Below are 14621 nucleotides of genomic sequence, written 5' to 3'. Positions count from 1 at the left end.
TTCTTCGCGGGAAAGGACCAAAACCTGGATTGCTTCCAGGCCATCCGGATAACAATTTTAACTGGAACAAGTGACCTTTGGAACAGACTAGAACAGAAAAGCCCTGCCAGGCTGAGGCGAGGGTGGAGTCCACTGGAAGGTCCCCAGCTTGTTCTCATGAAATTGCTGCTGAAGAGAATGGTGAAAAGTTAAGGGAAGAAAACTTTAAAAAAAAAAAAAAGTTACAGCCAATGGAAAAAAAAATGTGTGTCCATGATACAGAATTCAAGCATAGTTAAAATTAGAGGGTTTTTTTTAATCAATATTTTATATACAGGCTCAACAAATAGTTCTTTGAGTACAGAAAAGCTGAATAGTTACGTAACATTCATCTTGGAGTAATCAGAATCACTGAAGCTAAAGAACCATCCATTTGTTTTCATCTCTCAACTGGGTCAGAATTCTTTGACCTGTAATTCCATGAGAGTTGTTAGATGTTTTCAGACAATTATCAAGTGCTTACTTTAGAAAATTATTGGTTCACTCAAAGTTAAAGTGATGTCTAGGAGTGGTGGAGTATGTCTTTAATCCCAGCACTGAGGAGGCAGATGGATCTCTATGGGCTCGAGGCCAGCTTGGCCAATGGAGTGAGATCCAGGCCAGCCAGGGAGATCTTGTCTCACAAAAAGGGGGGAGAAGGTTAAAGTAACGTTACAAAGATTTTGTTGGAGAGGAGGAATGGTTATTTTCTCCAATGTTTATTTAGAAGGCATGAAGCTATTTCTTATATAGGTATGCAAAAGAAATTCGACTCTATATCATCAGCAAGGACATGTTAAAAAGATCATTAAGCCTTACAACTTGCAAAGAAGTTACAGAAACAATAAGAGAATCTTCCTTCATTCAGCCATATTTAGTGAATTTCTATATAATAGTGTCATCTGAAAAGCGTTGCTTACATGAAGAATTAGTGTGTTTGCCTAAGTAGAAAATTTCACTTTGTATGTATTTAACGTGCTTCTGTAGATAGAATTTCAGAACCAGGGGATCGCAGTGGCTAGGTAACACCATGTAATCGAAAATTGTCCATGGTTAATAATTGTGCTTTGAATCCTGTTCAATACGTTATATAGGGATTCAAGAACAAAGACTCCAAAGATTTGTCTTGACTTATCTTGGAAGGAGACACTTCTCACAGAACTCATGAGGGTGGAGGCTAATACACCCCTGATCATATCCGCAGTTCCTTAATTGCTTGCACAGAGTGTCCTTTAGGTGGAGTTTCAGATTTAGCTGTCAAAATTTAAAATGCAGTCTGAGACTCTCTACAAGTAATTTAACAGAGGCTGAAACCCAATACCATTAGTAAATATTGAAGTTGGAGCTATAGATGGAAATACTGGCACAGAAAAATAGTAGCAGCCAATATTTCTCAATTATGGAAATAACAAAAAGTAAAATGTAGCAGCCTTTAGAAATGAAACATCGTAAAATTGTCAAAATGCCTACCTCAGTATTAATTTCCACTCCACGGTTAATGTTCTTTATTGTTTAACAAATAATAATTCTACGTTTTTGTGCGCATCTGTCTGTGTGGTAGGGACGAGTTCACATGTGCAAACCATACATGCAGCGGTCAAGAGCACAGCTTGTGAGACTCAGCTCCTTCCTTCCAACAAGATCTAAATCAGGTCATCAGCCTAGGCGGCAGGACTAGAAATAAAGGAGAACAGTCTTTATTGTTGGTCCTGATAAACCTCCCTTGGGACACCTGGCACCAGTAGCCAGTGCAAGGTACTCATATTTTTAAATAGTCAAATGTGTGTGCACCCAGGGAAGTAACTGGTTCATGTGATTTTTTTCTTTGACTAAAACGAGTAGCCGGTGCTAGACAATCATATTTAAACATAATCAAATGTATATGTTCCCAAGGAAGTGATTGGTTCATGTGATATTTTGATGTATACATTGTTTCTCACTTATTAATTCATATATTTATTTTCATTGGAAGTTAAAAATTCTGCCACCTTAATACTACATTAGCAAATTTCCTAGATATTTTCCTACCTATATTACATATATAGGTAAGATAAAGTGGTGGTAAATGCATTTTGTTAAATGAATTGGTGCATAATTTAGTGTGCAAAGACAGTTTATATGAAACCCATGTGTCCTCAAATATTTAGCATTATGTTTGGAAGAGCAACAAATTATTCTTGACAGTATAGTTCGACAGTCCTGTTATCAGGTCCAGTTAGAAGATGGTCAGCCAACACACTCTAAAGGAACAATTGGCTTTGAAAAGTGATATTTATGTAATACAGTTATTGCATCAGATGCTTCTGGTAAAAGGAACCAAATCATGGCCTTTGCCATCATCAGCAACAAGTCCATGTTTGCACAACTGAGTGAGATTTATTCATAAAACTGAAACATGTGTGGGCTGAGAAAAATAGGTCAAAAGTTAAACTCACTCTCTCTCTTGCTCTCTCTCTTTCTCTCTCTTTCTCCCCCCAGTTCCAACTACTAAATACAAAAATTAAATATGTAGTTTTAGGATGTATTTTTAGATTATTAAATGAATATATAATACAGTTTGATTTATTTAAAATCTTTTATTCTCAACAAATTCAAACATATCATTGAGTTTACATAGAAATACAATTTCCAATCATGTCTTCATAAAAATTCACTGGTGAAGTACATGTTCATATTAATGACCAATTATGTACTACTTGATCATGCCATTAGCAGAACAGATCACCATTAAAAACTGATAAGTAACATATCTTAAATGTGCAAATATCATCTTAGTATTCTATCGTGTTACAATTGATATTAAATGTTTGCTAAATATATACCTAGTACATAAAGCTTTTTAAAGAACAATAAAAATACAAACTCTATCTGTTTAAAAAAAGCCATTTATATGGCTTCTAAATATCCTCATTATACAAATTCCAAAATACTATCTGACAAATAGAACAGCAAAAACTTCCTGATGAAATGCATACTACCCGCTAATTCAGGTTTGACTTATCAGGCTTAACAGAACATAAATAGAAAGGCTCATCTATACTGTAGAGCATGGTGGTACAAATATAGTATTGCATAAGCATATTTGATTTCTGTTCCTAATGAAAAGGTACCTTTAATACCTGCATAAAACTCCATGAGTAGAAATCTACTTATTTTTGATAAATTTCCTACAACCAAGCCCATATTTTCATTACTTTATTTTCTTATATTGTGACTAACCAAATTAGAAATTTGACCATATTTTTTTTCTGCACTATCACTGTTAGTATTTTACACCTTAGGCAAATATATTGGAAACATATGTTTTCAAAGGTCGGGGTTCATCAGCGTATCAGCATTAACACTACGGAATTTTATTGCTCATATTGGAGATGAAGCTGATGAGAAGGTTTTGTGAGAAACAGGTTCTGACTTTAACAGAGCAAAAATTAAATTCGTTAAATATTCTTAAAATTAAATAGAATACCTCTCAGAAAATTTAAAGTATCAAATTAATGTGGCATAGAGACATAAGGTCGGTAAGAGAAATACCACATCACAGGCAAAATAAAAATAGACAACAGGCAGGCATTGCATCTGTAGAAAGCAAAAACTTCATTTCTTAAAATATCAGAGCAAATGATGGCCCAATGTTATACTAATATGACAACACACTAGAAATAAAATTTTTACTTTTTTCAGGGAAGCACTTTTCCCACAATTGTTACTTTTGAGACAAAGTAAACATTTTTAGAATATAACGTAAATGACTGATGTTATTATATAGTAATTATTAATAGTCTAAATATATTTGATATAATACTATTAGAACTTATATTCTTATTTTAGAATTTGGTAAACTTGCAGTATAATTGCTAAACTTTTTGATTTTCATAATGAGATGAACATTTTAGATACAAAATGACATCCATCTATTCACTAGTGGCCTGTTTATTGGCATCAAAATAGAACATGTATAGCTCAATACTGGTCTCCTGTTTCAGAAATTTGAAAAAATATCAAGGTAGGCTTGGGGACTAGGATAATGAACTAATGCCTTTGAGAATGAGCATAAATTTCAAGGTGATGATTATTAGAACACAGACAAGGCAGATACTCAGTAAACTTCTCTCTCAATTACAGATTCACCCATACCACAGAAGGGAACATAAAAATCCAATATACATTACACTAGTTATACTTAAAATAAAAGATAAATCAACAGTGAATGAGGAAGCTTTTACTTCAATAGATTTAAAAACATTTAGATATTCAAAAATATATTGGCACAGATATAATAACTGTCTTGAAATAATGAATGATATATATGTATATAAACAAACTAAGCGTAAGTCAGGATCATTCATTCTTGACGTCAGCACCTGCTGTCTAACGGGTCGAGACAAAATACCGTTCCTTCAAGAGTTAATCCCATTTTGAACCCCTCCTGTAAAGCAGAATAAAATGGTTAAAATTGTTAGTAGAAAGTAATGGCAAAAGAAAAATCATCTCACCAAGCAAAAGAGACTATGAACAGAAATTAACTTCCATTGTCTAAATAAATGCAAATTTTGGTTTATCAAATTCTTACACAGATGTAAAGAACTATGAGTTCTTTTATGTTTAGTGACATTTTTGCTGTCTTAAGTATATATACTGAATGTGTATGAGAAACAGAAGAAAATACCAATGTAAGACATGAAGTAGTTCTACGATTTATCCATTTCTTTTGTATCAGACATTTTCAATATTCCACTTGACTCTAAGTTCTTTACTAGTTTTTTAAAAAATTGTGTGTGTGTGTGTGTGTGTGTGTGTGTGCGCGCACGCACGCACATATGTACCACAAAAGCAGAAGAGGGCACTGCATCTCTGGACCCAGAGTTGATAGCTGTGAGGACATTCCAGGTCCTCTGGAAGAGCAGTCCATGCTCTTCCCTGCTGAGCTGTTTGTCAAGCCCCTCTTCTGGGAAGGGCTCAAAGCTGCCTGACCCTATTGGCATTTTTCTATCTGGCTACCACAGTCCACATGCTGGGTAAAACACTTTTGTAAGGGCAGTGTTGTAATCCAAACAGAATGCAGTAGCACAGACCACCGCACCATCTGAAAGCTGCCCATCAGTTCTGCTTGGAAATTATTTTGAAATTATAACATAATTACATCATTTCTCCCTTCCCTTTTCTTCCTCCAATACCTCTCATATCTCCCTCCTTGCTCTCATTCAAATTCATGGCCTCTTTTTTATAATTGTTGATAGCTGTATCTCATATATGTGCAAATATATATGTATATTGACAGTATTGACAATACATATACATATGCTGACAATATATATTGACCACACACATATTATATAACAGTATTGACTTTGACTCCTGATTTCCTTGCATGCTTTAAAAGGTTAGATGTCATTTAATTATTGAATGTTAAAAGAAAATGTGTTAAAGTTTTGTGTATTGAACTAAGGTGTGGAGTTCAAAGTTAATGACAAAAGTGTTATGTCCTGCACATACTGTGTGGTCTGCCTGTCTGTCTGACATTCTTTCCTTTTTTTAATTTTTAGCTTGATTTGGTTTGGTTTTTCAAGACAAAGGTTTCTCTGTGTAGCTGTAGGTACTCACTTTGTAAACCAAGCTGGCCTCAAACTCAGAGATCTGCCTGTCTGGGCCTACCAAGTGTTAAGATTAAAAGCATGCACCACTATGCCTGGCTTCCTTTCTATTATTCAAAGAAACAGTTATAGTATAAGGTGTCTCTGCTCCTCCAGTCTTTCTCCAATATCATCTTGCCCCTAAATCTATGCACGCTAACTTACAAAGAGGAACATAGGTATGCGCTAATCAGTGGAAAGAGAGGTCAGATTGTCGGTTTCCTCGAGAGTCATCATGATAGTACCTGATTACTTTCATTTGCGATTATCATTGGAGATAGATTTATACTTGGGCAAAGTAAACATTACCATATGCAGGAAAAAAGAGCTTTCAAAATATAAACACATATGTAGTCGATGCCTGGAGATCCCCTCATTATGTGGACCGCACACACACTACATGGCAATGTCAGTACTGAAAAGGTTTTCAAAACTTCTTCTCACCATTTAGATGAAAACTATATTCAACAGGGTAGAAATCAGGGCAGCTATTAATAATTTTAAAAAGCCTGTATCATAATAAGAACTATTGGCTATATGTGTATGTGTATCTATCAATAAAAATTAAATGGTTTTAAAAGTGAGTACTGAAAATATTACTCGCTGGTCTTTTTTTTTTTTCAAATGTTTGGTTGCTATCTGAAGACCTATACACTTGTCATCTTCTAGTACATTTTGAATAATGGATGATGGTAAGTTGATGATAGATGACATATAGATAGCAGATAAGTAGCTGATATGATATGATAAAGAGACAATTCGATGGCCCACAATATATTCAATGTTTATCAATTCATTATAAAAGTTCACTAGTTATTATTTCCTGTTCCTGAAAAGGGAAGTTATCAGAGCTATCAGTACTGGAAAACTAGAAAGTCAAAACAAAAAGAAGAAATGCACATCCACTCCCTCGTGAGAAAGTATTTTCTTGTGCACCACTTGCAGTACTGACAGACTAATCTAACCATCAGCTAATAGATCTTATAGGCTCACGGCTTTCTTATTTCTTAACCCCATCCAAACCTCCCTGGACATTTTCAGACCACCCTACAACAGTTTCACTTTTGTTTCAAGGTGTAATGAATCTTGAATCTTCCTCGTAAATCTCTAAGCCTCTGATTAAAAAATAGGTTTATTTATTTAGCACAATTATTCCTAGCTACCATCACAAATAATCACTCTATAATTAAAACATCAGTCATATTTTCATATGAAACCTTTTGCTGAGCTGTATTTTCCTCTGTGAAACAGAGAGCAGTATTTAGTAGAAAGAGAACACTGAGTAAGTGTTCAGACACTGAGGTAAGTGCTTCATTTTCTGTTCTTACAGAGCGCTCAAGTTTCATGAGAGCAGAAACTTTCCTTCACAGAGTATGTTACCTATAATTTTCTATTCTGTTGTCTTTAAGTAAACTGACTTCCTACATGCTAGTTCTCATAAAACTAATTATTCTGACTATGACACACTATTAGTCTTCATAGTTTCAATTCATTTCCATGACCTTACAATCATGAATAATGCCAAGTGCATAATTTCATGCATAAAATTCAACATATTTATCATTATTTGTCCATGTTTTAAATAACATAGAAAATATAAGTGTATACAGTAATATCAAATTACTCCCCAAAGAGATGCTGTTATAAACTAAACTTGGCCTAATAAGCATTAGACTGCTTGTTTCTCAATATTTTCATTCAATACTGTTTATTTAAAAAATTGAATTTCCTGTTAAAATGACACTTGCAGACTTTTAAAATTATAGCATGTTTGCTTTGATTACACAGAACACATTCACAAGTGGGTTAGCCAACTGTGATCTTTTTGTGAGTGAGGGTTTATTATTCATATGATGAGTGGCTAGTCTCCCAGTCATTCATCCGTTCCTGCAATTACATACATACATGTCAGTGCATGGGTATTTCACAGGTTTGCATGCACATGTATGATCATGCATATGAAATCTAGAGACCATTTGGGCATCATTTCCCAGGAATGCCACCAACCTCCTAGAGATATTTGCATGGAAGAACTGCTTATATTTCATTTATACATAGGGTCCCCAATTTTTAAACAGATGACTTGGTATTTGTATATAACTCTTTTATTTATAGACTTGCCATTGTTCTTAAACATATTACATTGCCATATGCATATGTGTATATGTATTCATGTGTGTGTTTGCATATTTATGAGTACACAGATGTATGTGTAACTGTGTGTGTTCATATACATGCATGTACATTTATACACAGCCAAAGATCAAGCTTAGGTATTGTTTTCCAGGAATGTCTTCCATGTCCTTTGAAACAGGGTCTTTCACTGGTTTTGAACCTCCTGGTTAGGCTATGATGGCCAATAATCCCCATGAAACCACCTGCCTTTGCCTCCCTAGTGATGAGATTACCCCGCCTCTTTATGGGTTCTGAGACTAAGATTCTCACATCTGCATGGCTAGCATTTTACCAACTGAATTTTCCCTTCAACTCTGTAATTCATGGAATATGTTTCTGGTTATTAACACTATCCTATTCCTTTGCCTAACAGAGATACATGTCATGAGGTCAGCACTCGGGAGGCAGAGGCAGGCGGATCTCTGTGAGTTCGAGACCAGCCTGGTCTACAGAGCTAGTTCCAGGACAGGCTCCAAAGCCACAGAGAAACCCTGTCTCGAAAAAAAAAATTATGTCAGATCAAACAACTACATAATTTATTTCAAATATATGTTAAATTGCCCAACTATCTAAAATGACATGTGGTTTAACATTTATGCGTTAAATCTAACATGCTCAAAATACCCCTAGAGTTTCAAAGTTTGTAATGTAACTCTTAGGAATAATTTAGTTTTAATCCTCTGTAAAAAAAGAAGAAAAAAAAAAAACCCCAAGCAGTTAGCTAGGAGGCTTATCACTAGCACCCTATAGCGTTCACAGCCTAACATACTATAATCAGCCTTTTATATAGCATGTAAAGATACAGCATCTATATGTGTATATTAGATTAATTAGGATAGCTAAATTAATAACAAATTCATTGTAAAATCTAAATGAAAGAAAGATTTTACTAAGTATAGTTAAAGTGGCCTAGCAAGTAAGTCGTGAACTAACAGAAACATATAGTGAGGTGAACAATGAAATGTTGACGGTCACTGAAAAATTAACCTGAAGATCTAAGTTATAAAACCTCTATTAACACATCCATATTAAACTTGCTTGAATAGTTATTAAGCAAAATATGTAAATACAAAAATTTTAACTCTTAAAAAGATTGTTATTTCTTTAAATGATGAAAATGAGATACCAACCATCTCTGGCGCTACCCACCACGAAAGCAGGAGAGTAAAAAAGACATCAAGAAAACATTAGAAACATCAAAATGCAAAGCATCACATTCTAGATTAATATTACCTGATGACCACATTGCTAAGACACGCCTGTATTTTCTCAAACTGGGTTTCTACAAACGTCCGAGGGCTTATCTTTTAAAACCTACTGAGGTTGTAAATTTAGTACTAAGAACAAAAGGTCTGCAGGAAAGTCTTCATGATCTGAAACACCCTGAGAAGAGTCATTTCTGCCCGTTCACAGGCTCGTGTTCTGCAAGCATTGTCCCAGATAGCTCAACTAGCATAGATGGCAACAAAGGAAAGTCATTAATTCCAGAGAGGATGCAGCGTTATGTCTCATTAGCCAGCCACATTTAAGTGAAATTTTCAAAGTAATTGAGATATAAAGGTGAGAATTCACTGTCATCAGACACAATGCAACAACGCACGTTGAGATAAACAGAAGTTTCATAGCGATCTTTGTTTCACCCAAATGTTATATACATTTTATTTGATGAAGCTTCTTAATGTAAACTTTGTTGATGTTAAGATGTTTCCTAATTACATAAAAATTATATGACTCAGTCACTAATATTTTTTTCAGAGTTTTTTAAAAAGATATGATTTAGTAAATTTTAAGGCTCTGAAATATTTTTTTATGGAAAAGAGAATTATAAGTGATTGCATTTTGGAAATTTTAATATATTCTTTGCAAACATCAAGGCATGCTTTCAATAATTCAACCTTTTTAATGCAGGCATATAATTAAATCTAGAACAAAAAGATGTGTATAAAATAATTAGAAAAATAAGGCAGGCAGCATGCCATTTATCTAAATGGAAGGATGTTTATATTTATTGTCTCAGGGCAAGGCATGTGTTTGCCAGTTTTAGAGCTCAGCTAGACTCTGATTTGGGGGTGGGGAAGCACAAGGAGCCAGTGGGTACACCAGGACAACAAGCAGAAACAATTCTACCTCCTCACATTAGTGTCCCAGCCTTCTAATCTCAGTCAGCTCCAAGGAACTGGTGCTTGGATTCTATTAATTATGACATCTGTACAATAATTATTTCATCCAAATGTAAAGGGAAAATATCAAGAGAAGTCTTCATTCTGATATAAAGATGACTGTTTTTTTTTCTATCACCACCCAAGGTATGAAGCTTCAGAAACTAATTTCTTACAGCTTATAGAAAAATTTAGAAAGAGAAAAATAATCAATTTGACTCTATTTCTAAAGAAGTTGCCAATGGTGTTTGCCTTCTTAGTAGTCCAGGAGTCATGAGCAACCGTTACAATGTTTCTTTTCTAAGATTTTCCTTCATTCAACCCCTTTGCAATTTAGAAATTTGAACCTATTAGGACTGAAACAAAATCTTACAATTTCATTTCAATGGCCTTTTAAGTTCTTGACTTAAAAAATTTATAATCCTGTAATTTTTGTATTAAAAAATAAGCATCTTCTTTCTTTGCATATTGAATCATTCATAAAAAGAAAGAAAGTCTCAACATGTGTAATAGCCTTTAGGAGTAAGTGTAATTATTTTTAGTCTAACTGCTTTAAATAAGCCTTTAAAGCAACAACAAGGGATAGAGTTTTGGTACCAACATTTTCTTTGCTCCGGATGAAAAAGAAATAAACAATATTTTGTCCAATCTGTTATAATAGTCACCTGCATCTCATCTAATTTGGACTGAATATCTGGAGGGAAGTCCCCTGCTCCACAGTTAAATGGGTCAAAAGGTTCAGCTCCAAAAAGGTCCCGTTCTATAAAGAAGAAAACACTTAATAAGTGAGATGATCAAACATTGGTTGAGACACAACAAACCCAGGACTATAATTTAAAGGCTTTGTGCTTCTCTGTATGATCCCACAGTAGTTAGGAAGTATGGAAGCCTAGCAGGACAATTTGATCTTTGAGGTGGGATTCCCCTCTTTCTGTTATGAATATGTTTTATTATCATTGGTTAATAAAGAAGCTGATTTGGCCTATGGCAGGGCAGAATATAGGACGGCAGAGAAACTAAACTGAATGCAGGGAGAAAGAAGGAGCAGTCAACCAGATGCCCTGTAGCTTCCAAAGGAGAAAAAAGCTAGAAACTTACTGGTAAGCCTCGTGGTGATACATAGATTGATTGAAAGAGATTAATTTAAGATGTGAGAGCTAGCTAGAATAAAACTTGAGGGAGGTGGGAACTGGGGTTGGTATATAAACTGAAAAATGACAGTTTTACTTTTTTTAAAAAAATAGTCATTAAAAATACATTGACTAATTGACATGTGCAATCTACTTTGCCAAGTTCCACACAGGAAACAAAAAGACTACATTGCTACCATGCACTGCACCATTCCTACCATGCACTGCACCATTCCTACCATGCACTGCACCATTCCTACCAGGCACTGCATCATTCCTACCATGCACTGCACCATTCCTACCAGGCACTGCATCATTCCTACCATGCACTGCATCATGCCTACCATGCACTGCACCATTCCTACCATGCACTGCACCATTCCTACCAGTCACTGCATCATGCCTACCAGTCACTGCATCATGCCTACCATGCACTGCATCATTCCTACCATGCACTGCACCATTCCTACCAGGCACTGCATCATTCCTACCATGTACTGCACCATTCCTACCATGCACTGCACCATTACTACCTTGCACTGCATCATGCCTACCAGGCACTGCATCATGCCTACCATGCACTGCACCATTCCTACCATGTACTACACCATTCCTACCATGCACTGCACCATTCCTACCATGCACTGCACCATTCCTACCAGGCACTGCATCATTCCTACCATGCACTGCACCATTCCTACCATGCACTGCATCATTCCTACCATGTACTGCCTCATTATTACCATGTACTGCCTCATTACTACCATGCACGGCATCATGCCTACCATGCAGTGCATCATACCTACCATGCACTGCATCATTCCTACTGTGCACTGCATCATTCCTACCATGCACTGCATCATTCCTACCGTGCACTGCATCATTCCTACCATGTCCTACTTCATTCCTACCAGGCACTGCATCATTCCTACCATGCACTGCATCATTTCTATCATGCACTATAGGCTTCTGCCAACTATAGGACTACATGTGAAAGGTCTTAGTGCATAACAATTAATAAATTGGACCTCCTAACATTGAGAAGCTTTTTTGAGGCAAAGGACACAGTCAATAAAACAAAACAGCAGCCTATAGAATGGGAAAAGATCTTCACCAACCCCACAGCGGACACAGGTCTGATCTCCAAAATATATAAAGAACTCAAGTAACTAGATATTAAAATTCCAAATAATCCAATTAAAAAAATGGGATTCCAATCTAAACAGAATTTTCAACAGAAGAATCTCAAATGGCCGAAAGACACTTAAGTAATTGTTCAACATTCTTAGCCATCAGAGAAATGCAAATCAAAATGACTCTGAGATTCCATCTTATACTCGTCAGAATGGCCAAAATCAAAACCACTGAGGATAGCTTATGCTGGAGAGAATAAGGAGAAACGGGAACACTTCTGTATTGCTAGTAGAAGTGCAAACTTGTCCAGCAACGTGGGAAATCAGTATGGCTGTTTCTCAGAAAACTGGGAATCAATCTATCTCAATAATCCAACAGTACCACTCTTAGGCATATACCCAAAGGATGCTCAATCATACCACAAGGTCATTTGCAGAACTATGGTCATATATGCATTATTCATAATAGCCAGAACCTGAAAACAACCTAGATGCCTCTCAACCAAAGAATGGGTAAAGAAAATGTAGTATATTTAAACAATGGAGTACTACTTAATCGCTAAAAAAAAAATGACTTCTTGAAAATTTGCAGGCAAATATATGGTACAAAAAAAAAAAAAAACCCTGAGTAAGGTAACCCAGACCACAAAGACAAATACACTGTGTACTCACTCATAAGTGAATGTTAGATATAAAGGATAACCAACCTATAGTACACAACCTCAGAGAAGCTGGGGAACAAGGAGAACCCTAAGAGAGATATACATGGATCCCTCAGGGAAGGAGAAATAGACAAAATATTTTGAGGAAATTAGGAATGGGGTGGGGAAAGGGGGAGGTAGAGGAGAAAAGGGGAGGGAGGAGTAGAAGAACAAGAGGGAACAGGATGGTTGAGATGGGGGAAGGACAGAGAGGGAGAGCAAGGAAGAGATTATCTTGATTGTGGGAGCCATTATGGGGCTAGTGTGAAACCTGACGCTGGAGAAATTCCCAAGAATCCACAAAGGTGACCCCAGCTAAGACTCTAAGCAAATAGTTGGAAGGCATCTGAACTGGCCATGCCTTATAATCAGATTTGTGACTGCCTTAAGTGTCATCATAGAACCTTCATCCAATAACTGATGGAGGCAGATGCAGAAACCCACAGCTAAGCCCTGGCCAAGTTTCTGGAGACCAGTCCAGGAGAGGGAGGAGCGATAATATGAGCAAAGTGGTCAAGACCATGATGGGGATATCCATAGAAACAGCTGACCAGAGCTAGTGGAAACTCTCTGACTCTGGATTGACAGCAGGCCAACCTGAATAGAACCAGACTATGCCCTCTGAATGTGGGTGACAGATGTGTGGTTGGGGTAGTCTTTGTGTCTATTGACAGTAGGACCAGGATTTATCCCTAGTGCTGAACTGACTTTTTGGAGTCCATTCGCTTTTGGAGGGAGACCTTGCTCAGCCTAAATATAGAGGGGAGGGACTTGGTCCCACCTCAAATTGGTGTGTCAGATATTGTTACCTCCCCATGGGAAGTCTTACCCTCTCTGCAGAGTGGATGGAGGGTGGGATGGGGGGAAGGTGAGGGGGTGGGAGGAGCGGAAGGAGAGGGAGTAGGATAGGTAGGTAAAAAGAATAAAAAGCGTTTAAAAAAATAAATTTTAGCCGGGCAGTGGTGGCGCACGCCTTTAATCCCAGCACTCGGGAGGCAGAGGCAGGCAGATCTCTGGAAGTTCGAGGCCAGCCTGGTGTACAAGAGCTAGTTCCAGGACAGGCTCCAAAACCACAGAGAAACCCTGTCTCGAAAAACCAAAAAAAAAAAAAAAAAAAAATTTAAAAAGAAAGGTCTTAGTGCATACATAATAAGGTGGAATATGACACTGATTTTTTTTAATATACATGTGGTTTGAAGAGCTGATTCTTGGCTATTGGAATAACTCCTTCAGAGTCTGTGACAGGGCATAGATCAGATAAAACCAGGAAAATAAATGCCTACTGGATGCTTTCTGATGTACCAAAGAGAGACTTCAATGCTGTTTACAGATATGTAGAATATACATCAGAAAAAATGTTTTTGAATATTTAATATATCAAAGACAATCCCCTTAAATGACAGTATACACAGAAAAATCATAGGATATACACTCTTTACATATTCTCCCATTAAGGACACAGCAAGGCCTTGTAAGAATATCTAAACTACTCTAGTAAGCATATTACAAAGGAGTACATAATGACTCCTACTTATTTTGAACAGTTATATTAAATAAATATAACTGCACAGTTAAACTTTTTATGATTCAAGTAGACTTATATCAAAATCTTATTGTCCATATCAGGTTCAACTTGCAAATGGAGATGTATTTAGAATTTTTTTCAATTATAAAG

The 14621-nt window shown here is 36.3% G+C and overlaps 1 protein-coding gene across 4 annotated transcripts in view; it reads right to left on the bottom strand.

Annotated features, from left to right (window-relative positions):
- Nucleotides 1-2583: 2583 nt before the first annotated feature.
- The window catches only part of LOC121442184 (PTB domain-containing engulfment adapter protein 1), a 229989-nt gene continuing 217951 nt past the window's right edge, over nucleotides 2584-14621 (bottom strand). For 2 of the 4 annotated variants that reach the window (XM_041643623.1, XM_041643624.1), the window contains 3 exons: nucleotides 10648-10742; nucleotides 8954-8964; nucleotides 2584-4444 (listed from right to left, as the gene is read on the bottom strand). In XM_041643623.1, the coding sequence (XP_041499557.1) occupies nucleotides 4423-4444; nucleotides 8954-8964; nucleotides 10648-10742 (128 nt within the window). In that variant the 3' untranslated portion in view covers nucleotides 2584-4422. The remainder of the gene's footprint in view (nucleotides 4445-8953; nucleotides 8965-10647; nucleotides 10743-14621) is intronic. The other 2 variants (XM_041643621.1, XM_041643622.1) reach the window with 1 other exon arrangement.

The sequence above is a fragment of the Microtus oregoni genome, unplaced genomic scaffold (genome assembly GCF_018167655.1).
Source record: "Microtus oregoni isolate MIOR12 unplaced genomic scaffold, Mior012 000087F_ref0000451, whole genome shotgun sequence".
NCBI classification, from domain to species: domain Eukaryota; kingdom Metazoa; phylum Chordata; class Mammalia; order Rodentia; family Cricetidae; genus Microtus; species Microtus oregoni.
The sequence above is the reverse complement of the archived record's forward strand: the minus strand, read 5'-3'. Positions and strand labels throughout refer to the sequence as shown.